Source organism: Theropithecus gelada, chromosome 17, assembly GCF_003255815.1.
Source record: "Theropithecus gelada isolate Dixy chromosome 17, Tgel_1.0, whole genome shotgun sequence".
NCBI lineage: Eukaryota > Metazoa > Chordata > Mammalia > Primates > Cercopithecidae > Theropithecus > Theropithecus gelada.
Genome location: NC_037685.1, coordinates 64,623,751 through 64,638,421, shown reverse-complemented (window position 1 = coordinate 64,638,421; position 14,671 = coordinate 64,623,751). Strand labels below are relative to the sequence as shown.

General features: G+C 44.3%; 1 protein-coding gene across 6 annotated transcripts in view; it reads left to right on the top strand.

The window, feature by feature from the left end:
• STARD13 (StAR related lipid transfer domain containing 13) overlaps window positions 1-14,671 on the top strand; it is a 553,154-nt gene that overhangs the window by 524,303 nt on the left and 14,180 nt on the right. For 5 of the 6 annotated variants that reach the window (XM_025364225.1, XM_025364224.1, XM_025364222.1 and 2 more), the window contains 4 exons: window positions 447-1,807; window positions 3,245-3,418; window positions 4,555-4,714; window positions 13,774-13,972. In XM_025364225.1, the coding sequence (XP_025220010.1) occupies window positions 447-1,807; window positions 3,245-3,418; window positions 4,555-4,714; window positions 13,774-13,972 (1,894 nt within the window). Of the gene's footprint in view, window positions 1-446; window positions 1,808-3,244; window positions 3,419-4,554; window positions 4,715-13,773; window positions 14,484-14,671 lie in introns of those variants that run through there. The other variant, XM_025364227.1, reaches the window with a different exon arrangement.

Sequence of the window (14,671 nt, the reverse complement as noted above, 5' to 3'; positions counted from 1 at the left end):
CTGGAAATACGGTCCCTGGGGCTCAGTGAAGAGGTTTCTGGAAAGAAGTAAGTGCCTTTTATGGCAGAGTTGAGTTCCTTTGTGAAAAAGACTGCAGGTGCTTTATATTTAGACTGTCTAGTCTGATGTAATTATACCCTCTTTATAATCAGTCAGGGAAAACTTCTTAGAGAGGAAGGAAGGAAGCATTCAAAACCTCTTTGAAAATGGGAAGGAAGAAAGCTTGGCAAGTTGAGAAGAATCCTCTGGCCACTGGGAGGAAGGGTATGTACAAGACAGTGCAAGTGGTGGAAGGACAGCTTAGAGGTGCCCAAGAAGCTCACACCTGTGCTGGGAGTACAGAGGGAAGGGAGGTGGAGGACCGCACAGGGCTGCCCTCAGCGCACCCAGAGTTCCTGCCTCAGCCACACTGTCTGCTAATGAGCATTTTCCTTGGTGTTCTGCAGGGTGACGACTCCGATGAGGAAGATCTTTGTATCAGCAACAAATGGACTTTCCAAAGAACCAGTCGCAGGTGGTCTCGTGTGGACGACCTCTACACGCTGCTCCCTCGAGGAGACAGAAGTGGGTCACCGGGAGGCACGGGGATGAGGAACACGACCAGCAGTGAGAGCGTCCTCACAGACCTGAGCGAGCCTGAGGTCTGTTCTATTCACAGCGAAAGCAGTGGAGGCAGCGACAGCCGCAGCCAGCCGGGCCAGTGCTGTGCAGACAGCCCGGTCATGCTGGATGCCCCACTGGTCAGCAGCAGCCTCCCGCAGTCCCCCAGAGACGTCCTCAACCACCCCTTCCACCCCAAGAATGAGAAGCCCACAAGGGCTAGGGCCAAATCATTTTTGAAACGCATGGAAACACTCCGAGGGAAGGGAGCCCACGGGAGGCACAAGGGGTCAGGGCGGACAGGTGGCCTGGTGATCAGCGGGCCCATGTTGCAGCAGGAGCCAGAGTCCTTTAAGGCCATGCAGTGCATCCAAATACCAAATGGAGATCTCCAGAATTCGCCGCCACCTGCCTGCAGAAGAGGGCTCCCATGCTCCGGCAAGTCGAGTGGCGAGAGCAGCCCATCGGAGCACAGCAGCAGCGGTGTCAGCACACCCTGCCTGAAGGAACGCAAGTGCCACGAGGCCAACAAGCGTGGGGGCATGTACTTGGAGGACCTGGATGTGCTGGCAGGGACAGCACTGCAGGATGCAGGGGACCAAAGCCATATGCATGAGTTTCACTCCCAAGAGAATTTGGTGGTGCATATTCCCAAGGATCACAAACCAGGAACATTCCCCAAGGCACTTTCTATTGAAAGCCTTTCTCCCACAGATAGTAGCAATGGGGTTAACTGGAGGACCGGTAGCATCTCCCTGGGCAGAGAGCAGGTCCCTGGTGCCAGGGAGCCCCGGCTCATGGCGTCCTGCCACAGAGCCAGCCGAGTCAGTATCTATGACAATGTCCCTGGCTCTCATCTGTATGCCAGCACAGGAGATCTTTTGGACTTGGAGAAAGATGACCTTTTCCCTCACTTGGATGACATTCTGCAGCATGTCAATGGGCTCCAGGAGGTAGTGGATGACTGGTCCAAAGATGTCTTACCTGAACTGCAAACTCACGATACGTTGGTTGGGGAGCCTGGCTTATCCCCCTTTCCGTCTCCTAATCAGATCACCTTAGATTTTGAAGGTAACTCTGTCTCAGAAGGTCGGACGACACCCAGTGATGTGGAAAGAGATGTCACATCTCTTAATGAATCTGAGCCTCCCGGGGTCAGAGACAGGAGGGATTCTGGTGTAGGGGCCTCTCTGACCAGGCCAAACAGGTAGGTGGCATGCATTTGTGAAATGATCTTTTTTTCCATTTCATAGTCATTGTGTTCTGTTTATTTCTTTAACAAATGTATGCAGAGTACTTACTAAATGCCTGACTATGTTCTAAGTGATGTATGTGATTAGGAATTCTTTGAACAGAAGTATGACTTCTGCACAGGTATCATGGTGATTGAATCCGTGTTAACTCATATTTATTTGTGTTTATCTTTTATTTTGATCTTAGTTTTATCCAAAAATATTTTGAGCTTCTTATATGCAAAGCATTATACCGGGCACCACATGCAGGGAATCCTGGATAACCAAGACCTAGTTCCTAGGCACCGACTCTTCCCCTGACCTTCCTGTGATGCATTCATCAAAGTGTCTCTTCCCCAAATTTTACACTTTTTTTGCTCCTATAAGAAATTTCTGAGGTCTAAGATGTGTACTCTGTAAGTCTGTTTTTGCTTGAAAGTGCCAATTACAAAGTACGTAAAAGCTGACTTACAAAGACCATTTCAGAAGCACCCTAGAAAAATGGTCCTGGGAGGTCCAAACTGGTAGAAACAAGAGCATTGTGTGTGCTGCTGGGTTTCTGGTTGAGACAGGGGTGTATCTTGGGACTCAGTGATGTGTCACCATCTTTACCTCTCATCTTCAGGCTCCATCTCAATACTGAGCAAGAGTTAGAGTGTAGACACATGGAAGACAATGAGAAAATTTTCTGCAGCCCTAGACATTCGACAGCTCTGTCTCTTTCTCTCGCTCTGTCTCTCTCTCTCTCTCTCTCTCTGTTTCTTGCTCCCTGTCTATATCTCTCTCTCTATTTCTCTTTTTGTCTATATCACTCTACCTGTCTGTCCTCTGTCTATATTGCACCGTCTGTCTTCCCTCTCTCTGTCTCTCGCTCTCTCTCTCTGTCTATATCTTTCTATCTCTGTCTGTCTCTCATCCTCTGCCTGTCTCTCTCTATTTTTCTGTCTCATCTCTCCATCTCTCCATCTATGTCTGTCTCTGTCTTTTCTCTCTCTCTGTCTGCGTCTCTGCTTCTGTCTATATCTCCCTGTCTCCATCTCTTTCCTCTCTTTCCGTTTCTCTTTCTCTTTAACACACACACACACACACACACACACACACTCTCTCACACACACACTGTCTCAGCTGCTCTCAACGTGAACAAATTTGGAATAAAAAACCTAGTATTTCCTCTATCACTTGTTTAAACCCCCTAATAAAACAGATAATAGGACTTTTTCCAGACTTATCCGAATTGGACAAATCATGTCCTGTGTTTGTTCTGCACACTTGTGTCTTCTGTTCCATTTGCATTGCGATTCTTTTCGCTCGGACGCTATCTTGATTAGCTTCATGTACATTGGTGATGTCCCGTGTTTCCCGCTACCAAGTCCACTTTGTGACTGGCTTCTGTGATGGTCTCTCTGGTAAAGGCGACTCCGATGGAACAGTTTCCAGCTGTCTCACCAGCCCCGGCCAGCCCCAGCATCGCCCCACATCAGCAGTCAGACGGCCAGCCAGCTGAGCCTGCTGCAGCGCTTCTCGCTGCTTCGCCTCACAGCCATCATGGAGAAGCACTCCATGTCCAACAAGCACGGCTGGACATGGTGCGTAGCACGTTCACCTAGGAGGGGATCCTTGGCTCCAGAGCTAAGTGGGTGATTGCAAAAGCTTCCACGTTTACTTTGTGAATTCTGAAGAACCCATTCATTGCCTTCACTGATGATCTCCTGGACGTAAGGCATGAGCTCTGCCGTAGCCTCCATGTGACAGAGCCCACAGGAAACGTTGCTCTATTTGTAGCTCTCAGTTGGTTTCCAGGGAAGGCAGTCAGGCTCCAAGAAAGGAAAAAAAGACAAGTAAAGGGTGATTAATTGTGAACAGAGGAAATAAAAATAAACTTGCCATAAAATAATCCTGGCAGCTTGCACAGAAACAGCTGTCACTTGTACCTTCTGGCCTGATGCAAAGCTTACCACTTAGAGCCTTGATTCATTCAAAGAGCATTTAATTCTTCAAATACATTTCTGCTTTTATTTGATTGGCAAATAAAAACAAGAATATGCAGTAAACCTTGTAATAAGGAATTGACAGAAGCATATGTTAGAACTTGAATGTGGGCCTATTATAGATGATTTGGTGGATTTGAAAAAATACAAAATGTATCAGTAATTGTTCTATGTTTTATAATATGCATATTAAAAAAATCAATGGTGTGTTTATAAAATATTTTAGAAGGTTATAAATTCATGGCCAAATCAATATATGCTTGTGTATTAAAATGTCCTTTAAAAACTGCAGCTGGCTCTAGAAAAGTAAGGATAGAGCCAAGAAATATTGTTCTTCTTTTCTCCCTTCCTTTTCCTCCAGCCCCAGCCATATTTCTTCTTCCTCTTGTAATTTTTAAATTTGTTTTGTTTTGTTGGGGACTTTTAAGTGTGCAGCACTTGAGAGATGAGTCTATCACAATTAAATTGGAAAGTTGTCCACTTGACCTGAAAACAGAGCTACAAATACATTCTGGTAACGTGACTCATGCTGTTTAGTAGTTAGAGATAGCATGCAGGCAAGGGCCACACAGAGCACGGCTGTGTCCTGTGATTAATGCAGAGAGAATGCTGAATTCGCCCGGCGTCTGTTGGGTATTCCAACAAAAGCTTGGCTTCCCTCATGCTTGCTTCCAGAGCCTCTCCCCACAGTGTGCCCCAGGAGGCTTGCATGACCTGGTTTCTGTAAATTCTAGGTCAGTTCCAAAGTTCATGAAGAGGATGAAAGTTCCCGACTACAAAGACAAGGCTGTCTTTGGCGTTCCTCTCATAGTCCACGTCCAAAGAACGGGACAGCCCCTGCCTCAAAGTATTCAGCAAGCACTGAGATATCTACGCAACAACTGCCTCGATCAGGTAGGGCTGTAACCCCCCTGCTCCTGCCCCACCACCCCCAACCATGGTATTAGATTGATGGGATGTCAGACTGAGTCAGATCTGCCCAGTATCAGGCAAGACATGCCTCTCCAAAAATAAAAGGCATTGTGACCTTTATGTGGTAATATTGAATTTGAACAAGCCACATCCTATTTGAGGATGTTTCCTCATTGGCAACTTAAATGATGACCTGGAGTGACTGCGGAAAGTTGATGTTAATAGTTTGTTCCTGTGATGTCTAATTTGCAATCCTTAAAAACTGGAGTTAAGCTATGTACTGCATTTCCTTTGTAACTATTATTTCAGTGCCACCATCGATTTCACAGTGTTCTTTTATCCCTGTTATATTATTTTTGAAAAAGAATTAGGTTTTTCATGCCTCCTTGTATTAATTCTTCTTTTTTTTCCTTTGAAGCAGCATCATGGCCAGGAAAACTTAAAGACAGATTTATTTACATATTTTAAAAATGTGCAAGTAAAATACGAACAAAAGTATCAACTAAGTCAAATATCCCCTCATTTTATAGAGTTAATTCAAAGCTCAAGCTAAACAAAATATTCAAAGATCATTTTCTGCCTCCGGGACTACTGGGGCCCACCATAATGGTGGACTGTGATTAAATCCAGAGTGCAGTCCGTCCTGTAGTTAACAAAACAAGCCTTTGCTTCTCCAAATTAACACCCATTAGCTTCTTAGACATTCTATCCAAAATAAAAGTTATGTTCTTAACTGGTAAATTGCAACCCTGAATAGTGGGTATATTTTCAGGCAGCTATTCTGTAATAGTCTCTGTTCATCATACTTTTTGATGCCATGCAGAGAATCTGTACCAACCTAAGATGATTGTACTTTTTACTGATTTACCCTGGACCTTGGGCTCAGTGGGCAGGAATGAGCTCAGCTACATGAACTCAAAGATCCTGGCTAGTGATGCTTGTAGAGACTCCAATACTGAGACCACACTTAGAATCAGGCCGGTCTCGTGGTAAACCAGAAATCAATTTTCACTACAGAAAAATAGAATTAACTTCTTCATTTGAAGTTGTCTTTGACTGAACTGAATGTGTGATGCTCTTTGTCGCTCCTCACTTTTCATTTAGAAAATCTGCACATAATATTTTTCCGTATTTGGATGTCATCGTGGAGGGTGGGATGGCTGCTGTCGTTGTTGCGATGATGGCCGTTTAGTTTTGAGAAATGGCCTTAATAGCTTGCCTCTTATTCCCCAGCAATAAGAGTGACAAGCTCCTTTGCTAGGGTCCTCTTCTTTGGCAGATGCCCCAACATGAATTGACGACCCAATAGAGTCAGCCAATTAATCTGGTCACTTAAGCATACATTTTAATTTATTTTTAATCTTAGAGGTTTTACTAAGAATACACATTATTCACAGTTAATGTCCTAAAGGTGTTTTACTGAGAGAAGTTTTTAAAGAGGTGGGCTCTGGTGAATATTTGGGAAAGCCCACTCTGGTCTCTATTCCAATGCTAAAAGCATTGCAACCTTGTCATTTGGCATAGAACTTTGTGGCCTCAATTGTACATTTGTTGTTGGTTTGTGGGTATAGACCCAAGATGGTATTTTGTTAAGACACATGTTTTTCCAAGCATCTCACTTTCTGTAAGGGTATGTATCGAACTCACCTCCCTCTTGGTGCTCTTAGAGACTGTGGCTTTGCCCTTTTCCAAGCACAGAGAATATTTTGCTCCAAGAGCATGGCCAGCTAATGCTTATCAACAAAAGCTCCGTTAAGAGAAAACAGTGTTCAGGAATGCCCAAAGGAAGTGCAACCTATCTGTGTCACTAGTTCAATAAAAATAACCTCTCTTGAGTGCCTGGCATGTTTCAAGCAATTTTATTATGTGTTCTGCACTAATTGCCTCATTTAGTCCCACATCCACCCTTGAATGGTGTTATCCCGGGTTCATTATGGTGGAACCAACACTTGCTTGCAAGTCTGACTCCAGAGTGCAAGTTCCTAAGCACTGCACTCTGCAGCTGCTTATTATAACGGCTTTTCCCCCGTGGACTTTGGGGTGATGCCATCTCTAGCATTGAGGAGTGACCCTGTACAACTCATTGATGAATGAATTCACTGTCAAGATTTTGTAGTCGATGTTGGTCGTTAAGTCACGTAATGTGCTTTCTGTGAGAAGGAGAGAAAAAGCTTTTTCCTCTGGCTGCAGCATCTGAAAGCATTGTGTTTCTTTTGGACAACTGGCCTGTTTTTTAATACTGTGGACACCAAGCTCATTCATTTGGGTGTGTTTTCCTCACTGTATTGGCTGCTAGAAAGCCTGGAGCCAAATATGTGTTCTGTCTGTAGTAAAATCTATGTAATTTTTGGCATTAATTTTATGCAGCAATCTTATTCCTAGTTTCATCCACCCTTTTCTGTCTTTATTTTCCTTTTGCTGTAATTTTCTTATGTTTTATCTTTAATTTAATTGTATCTTATTATATTTTATAGATTACTGTAAGCCCCCTTAAATTTTTTCTTGAACAAGAGTGGCTATAAATAAATGAAATGTAATTCCACTATTCCATTCAGCGCTGAGTCTTTAGTGTAGGCAATAAACCATTCCTGCCCCCTGTAGCTTCTGAATAATGTGTAGTGCCAGTATCACTGCTGTTAGTGGGGCCAGTCTCTCTTTGGAAGCAAAAGTCTTATCAGTAGAGAGAAAGACAGGGCACCAAAACCTCTTCCACCCCTGTGTCCGTCTCAGGTCCATGTTTTTAATCTGGGAGAATGCCAAGAAGAAAAACAGTGTGCCGGCAAAACCTTGGAGGAAGAAGACTCATTTCAAGACATGGATAGTGAGTCAAAATGTAATTAAAATGAATAGAGCCATGCATCTCTTGCGTCAGTCACATGGGAGAATCCGTAGGACATCGAAGGGACTTTCACCACAGCCAGTCACCACCTGATAACGCGCCCAGTCCTGGCAGGGCTTCCAGCCGCGGCATGTCCCTCCCTTTCCTTGTCATGTGGTGTGGGAAGCACGCAGAAACCACCCCTCTGGCTCCAGTGAAAAAGGAAGGTGGTAATAGGAAGGAAAAGGGGAGAAATAGAGAAACTAAGGAATCAAAACCTGGCTGTTCCGGAGATTTCAGAGCAAGCAAGAGCTAATAAAAGCGAATCAATCAGAAAAGCGAGGGAAAAGAGTGAAAAGGAAGGAGAGCGACACCAAACAAAATGTTCTTGCTTTGCCAACAGCACCTCCGCAGAATTGAAAAGATTCCAGTCTGCCCAAGACCTGGAGAACCCAGCCTCAAAGCTGCAGAAGATGGGAACATCCACAAATATCCCCCTTGTACGTCACGTTTTAATAGGAAGCACCACCCCATACTCTCCCAGGGCATTGCCCTGAGTCTCAGGGAGGAGGCTCCCTGCAGCGCGTTGGCCGCTTCTCCCCGTGCTAAGCACTCTCCTCGCATATAAGCACTGATTGCAGGTGACCCTGCCCCACAGAGCCTGAAACATTGCCAGCCCTTCGCTTTCCACACTCCCGCGTGCACAGCAGTTCCTACATGATGCAACAGAGTGTTCATGTTTGCCCTTGCAGCTGGCTGTGGGTGAGATGAGGAAGTTTAGCCTTCAATTATGAACCATTTGTATTCAGACATAGTCATGTGTGAGAGGAGCCTTGCTTTGTTGTCTGAGCTTTTATTTCTGCCCTAAATCAACTGTGCACAGGATAGGTTATACCTATTCCTGATGAATACGAAGTCACTGCAGTGAGAGGCTGAACCTGCAATGCTGAAAATAAGAATCTGCCGCATACTCTTCTTACGAATCTTTCTCTTTCTGAAGAAAACCAACCTTCCTTCATTAGCGGAGCACATTTCTAAAGAAGAGGAAATGGAAGTCCTGATAAACATCATTAAGTCCCGAAAAAGATTAGCATAAACAGGATGCCAAGAGGGAGATTTAATATTATTCAGATGGAATTTGAATTCTAATGCACCACTCATGCTCAGCCTCTCCTCCTAATAGAGCAGTAAGTTTTAAAAGCCTAATCATGCTGGGAAGACTTGGTACTCAGTACAAGTGTCCCTGGCCCCACTGCCTGTTTGTCACTTTGCCTGTTGCCTGCCTCAGATAAAGTAAGCAGTGCTCTGGGGCTATCCAGTGAAATTACCCTTGAGTCCTCACTTTTTTTTTTTTTTTTTTTCCTTTTTTGAGATGGAGTCTCGCTCTGGCACCCAGGCTGGAGTGCAGTAGCACAATCTCAGCTCACTGCAACTCCACCTCCCGGGTTCAAGTGATTCTCCTGCCTCAGCCTCCCTAGTAGCTGGGATTTACAGGCACGCACCACCATACCCAACTAATTTTTGTATTTTTAATAGAGATAGGGTTTCACCATGTTGGCCAGGCTGGTCTCGAACTCCTGACCTCAGGTGATCCACATGCCTAGGCCCCCACTAAGTGCTGGGATTTCAGGCGTGAGCTACTGTGCCCAGCTGAGTCCTTGCTTTCTCATAGCTAGGTTTTTAGGTGAAAAACAAAAGAGAGAGGACAGGAAAACTAGACCAAGGGGACACTCATCACTCCCCTTTTATCTTCAAAAGGAGCGAGAGATCACATACAGGAGAGATGCTTATACAATGAACTCTGCATTGCTGACGGCCACTCTCCCCTTTCTCAAGAGGGTGGCTGGGCTGAGCTTTAACAGTAGATGACAGCAGGACCTGTTATACCATTTGTGGGACCAGTGAAAAGAGAAAATGTGGGATCGCTTGTTCATAAATCATTGAGAATTTCAAAACCAAGACAGTAGAGCATTAAACTCAGTGCGTGAGACTCTGTGTGACAGCTCAGGCTGCCTGCCTATGGGTGACACACAAAAGTGAAGGAAAAACATTATACCCTCCTGGGATCTTCCTCATAACGAAGCCGAGGGAGCTGGGGCTGTTGCCTGCCACCCACTCTGGTCAGAAGGATGAGCAACAGGGAAGGCACGGTGGCTCACACTTATAATCCCAACATTTTGGGAGGCTGAGGCGGGCAGATCACCTGAGGTCAGGAGTTTGAGACCAGCCTGGCCAACATGGTGAAATACCATCTCTGCTAAAAAGTACAAAAAGTAGGCCAGGCGTGGCGGCTCACACCTGTAATCCCAGTACTTTGGGAGGCTAAGGCGGGTGAATCACCTGAGGTCAAGAGTTCTAGACCAGCCTGGCCAACATGGTAAAAGTCTGTCTCTACTAAAAATACAAAAATTAGCCAGGTGTGGTGGTGGGTGCCTGTAATCCCAGCTACTCAGGGGACTGAGGCAGGAGAATTGCTTGAACCTGGGAAGCAGAGGTTGCAGTAAGCTGAGATCACGCCATCACACTGCAGCCTGGGGGACAAGAGGGAGACTTCGTCTCAAAAAAAAAAAAAAAAAAAAAGCTGGGTGTGGTGCACAGCTATAATCCTAGCTACTCGGGAGGCTGTGGCAGGAGAATCACTTTGAACCCAGGAGATGGAAGTTGTGGTGAGCTGAGATCATGCCACTGCACTCCAGCTCTGGTAGATAGAGTGAGACTCTGTCTCAAAAAAAAAAAAAAAAAAGAAAAAGAAAAAGAATTTCTTTGGTTCTCCATTTTTTATGTGGAAAACTATCTCTTGTGAAAAATTCAGATCAAATCCTTGCTTTGGAAACTTTTTTTTTTTTGTTTTGTTTTGTTTGAGATGGAGTCTGGCTCTGTTGCCAGGCTGGAGCGCAGTGGCGCAATCTCAGCTCACTGCAACCTCTGCCTCCCAGGTTCAGGAGATTCTCCCACCTCAGCCTCCCGAGTAGCTGGGATTACAGGCACCCACCACCACACCCAGCTAATGTTTATATTTTTAGTAGAGACGGGGTTTCACCATGTTGGCCAGGCTGGTCTCAAACTCCTGACTTCAGACAATCCAACCACCTCGGCCTCCCAAAGTGCTGGGATTACAGGCGTGAGCCGCCGTGCTCGGCCAAAACTTTCTGAAGAAGAAATGATTATTGGAAACCACTCGTTGCCATCACTGTGTTTTTCTATGAGGATGGAAAGGGGAAGCTCTTCCTCTGGTCTCAGGATCTCTCTATGCCTTAGAAAGACCATCTTCTACTCACTGTGCCCAGCGGCTTTCCACAGCGACCACTAGAAGCCCCATCCCAAAATGGCTTAAATGACAGGAAATTCATGGTCTCACAAAACACAAATGAAAAGTCAGGAAATAGGCCAGGCATGGTGGCTCACACCTGTAATGCCAGCACTTTGGGAGGCCGAGGTGGGTGAATCACTTGAGGTCAGGAGTTCGAGACCAGCCTAGCCAACGTGGTGAAACCCTGTCTCTACTAAAAAATACAAAAATTAGCTGGGTGTGATGGCGGGCACCTGTAATCCCAGCTACTTAGCAGGCTGAGGCAGGAGAATCACTTAAATGCACCACCACACTCTAGCCTGGGTATCAGAGCCAGACTCCGTCTCAAAAAAAAAAAAAAAAAGTCCGGAAATAGAATAGTTCCGGGGTTAGCTCAATCATCAGTTCATCATTAGCTTTGAAGAGAGGTTCTTTCCATCTTTCCCTTTTGCCATCTTCAGCTACTACAACTGGAATCTGATTTGAGACCACCTTTTCTTTATTAGGTTTACGAAAGAAAATTTTCCTGCTGTACTTCCAACAAAAATCCACAGAAACCAAAATATATACATATGTCTGTATTTCCCGTGCACCCTAGAAGACAAGGGCAGGGCAGGAAGGTTATTGTCAGAATTTGAGGCAGCACAAATAAATCCCTGACAACCCTCTGGACATCCTAAGATCTCAGTCAGAACAAGCAGTTCAGAGCCCGCAGCTGGAGAGCTCCAGACATGTCCAAAATAATTAAAATAACAATATTTGCTGAAACGAGAAAGAAACTTGGAAACCGAACAATACAAAGATAGCATCTCTGGATGTGTGTGTGCACGCACAAGAGTGTGTGCCCAGAAACAGCCCGCAAGACATGGTGGACAAAAGAGGAACGTGCCCGACAATTTAAACAGAAACACTGTCTGCTTTCTTCTTTTTATAGATCCTGATCAATATTTCTCTGCAGTTAAAAAATAGGAATTCTTCTCAAATGGAATAATACCCGCTCATATGAGGATAAATATTTGTGAGTCACACCGAAGTATTTACCTTCAGGGCATCTCGATTCTGAGAACTCGTGCGGCACAACCAGCCCTGTGGTGTGCACAGTCCTGGGCCTCCTTCCAAAATCAGAAAAGCAGAAGATGTAAACAAGTCGGAGATGGATCTCACCCCAGTAATCACTCACCTGACATCTTGAATTTTTTTCTCTTTTGACAGTACATGCTTTCTTTCCATGCCCTTTGATGAAATTTGGAGTCATTGCCAGTTGAAGGAAGATAAATATTGTCTAGATTCTTTGTGGCGAGTGGTCTAAGTATGGCAAAATTGGGCATTTTCTAGACATTCCAAACTTTAAGAATAAAAAAGAAAGTAATTCATATTTTAAGTGATGATATTATCAGGCTGAATATCCTGATGTGTGGGATTAGAGCAATAAGCCTTGGAATGCAAAGAAATATTACTAAGAATTCTGTTTTTATGGCCACAAAAAGTAGCAGTGTATAATTTCCTCTGTGATCCATTCAGCTGACATATACAAAAACCTGAGTATGCTCTAATGGCTTGGAATCCTTCCCTTGCTGTTACCACAATTTAAAAAAAAAAATGAGGGCTCCTCTCCATTTGTTGCAGCAATCAGGACAGCCTTTGTCAGATACCAAACTCGGGTGGAGGCCGGCCTGGCACACAGCGTGATCAGTAAGATGGCCTATGTTACACATTCCTGCAGGTATAGGGCCTGGCACACAGCGTGATCAGTAAGATGGCCTATGTTAGACATTCCTGCAGGCATAGGGAGGCAGATCAGTGACTGACACTAGCGTCCACCGTCTACCTGACCAGCAACTCAGGAAGGTTCTACCTTGCTTTGCACAAGTGGGCCCAACCCTTGAGCCACTGGGGAATGACAGCTGTGGAAATTGAGGGTTGAAGCAAATCAACTCCCTATAGGCATTTAAAAAATAGCAGACATGTTTTTCCCTATAAGCCAGGGCGCGCAGAAAAGTTCAGTTCCTTTTTGGATGCAGGCTAAGTCCAGCACAGGAAGTTCCTCTAGAGGGCCTAGAGCTTAACCTGCCCAACCATTGCAGGGTCTTCATTCTTGCCGGGCTCTGCTCTGCCTCAGTCATTCTCATTAGGGCCACTCTGTCCTTGATGCCTGAATGTTCCATGTATTTATCAAGTAAGGGAGGAGCCTGGGCTCTAAGATGAAAAAGGCATGATATGACATTATCTTGAGGTTTGAAGAAAAAGCCACGCAGGACTCATTCTCACTAGAGCCATAGCTTATAGCATAAAAACAAACAGGTAGAAAAGTAAGTGCCAAGAATTCCAAAGAAGAAAAAGTAAATAAATCCCTTAAATCAAAATATGTACTTAGGATATTATTCTGTTTCACGAACATATTCCCTGTAAAACTCTCCCCTGCAGGGCACTGGATATGACTGTTTATCTGGGATTCTTTCATCCACCACCCACATAGTTTTCACCAAACCTCCCATTGACCAAACTTTCTCAAAACCCCCATGGCAATGTAAACCCTAGAGGGCAGGGAAGTTTATCTGCTCTGCTCACTAATGACACCTAGGAACTCTAAGCATGCCTGTACACAGTGGTTACTTAATCACTACTTGTTGAATAAATGAATAAAATAATAATAACATCTGCAGTGTGATAAGATGTAATAGGTCGCAGAGCACATGCACATCTATTTCCTCACTTACTCTCCACAGTAATCCTGTGCGGTGGGGTTTTATTCTCATCTTCATTTCATAGGAGAGGAAGACAGTGTTCGGCTACTGCCTAAAGTAGCTATACTAACAGTTCAGCATGTACTAATTGGGAGGCAATTCCAGCTCATCCAGTTCCCATCCCATGCTTCCTCCTCCTCCTCACAACCAAGTGTGGCCTGGCTGACACATCCCTATGGCTTTGTTTCAGGTGGGTCTTTTTCGCAAGTCAGGAGTGAAGTCTCGAATCCATGCCCTACGCCAAATGAATGAGAACTTCCCTGAGAACGTCAACTATGAAGACCAGTCTGCTTATGACGTGGCGGATATGGTGAAACAGTTCTTCCGGGACCTCCCTGAGCCTCTTTTCACCAACAAGCTCAGCGAGACCTTCCTCCACATCTATCAGTGTAAGTGGAAATAATGAGATTGGTGTTCTCGTGGGCATCCTTCCACTGTAACGAAAATAATTCCCTATAGATTGAGTTTTAATTATACGAATAACACATCAATCCATAAAGATGAATGTAATTCTGTTCTCCTCTACAGAAGTAACTTTTGCTCAAAGTTTGGTATGGAAATCCACAGGCCATTTTTTTATGCATTTGAAAATACCTTTTTGACATCAAAATATTCCTTCTCAAAAGAGTTTTGTGTACGATCTAAAACAAATTTCCAATACATTTACAAAAATTTAAAATAAAAAGTGGCACGATAGAAGTTGTTTTATATATAGGTATTTATTAAAACTTCTTTAATTTTTTTAAAAAGTAAGCATTTCTTTGGGATATAGGAAATTCAAAGTGACATGAATTAAAATGACAGCAAATAAAAACAAATGTATTTTAGTACAGTGCATCTTCATTGGTGAAAAGTAAGCAAACTTTTCATTAAGCTTAAATGAACTTATTTGTATTTTCACTTGGATTTTTTTAAATGATGTTAAGTTGTCAGCAAAGCCTGTATAATTAAAATAATCCCTGAAAATAACAATTGTTGATTAAGCAGCATATCCTACTATAAGTGGTTACAATAGGGTTATTAGAAATAAACACGTGGGCTGGGCATGGTGGCTCACACCTGTAATCCCAGCACTTTGGGAGGCCGAG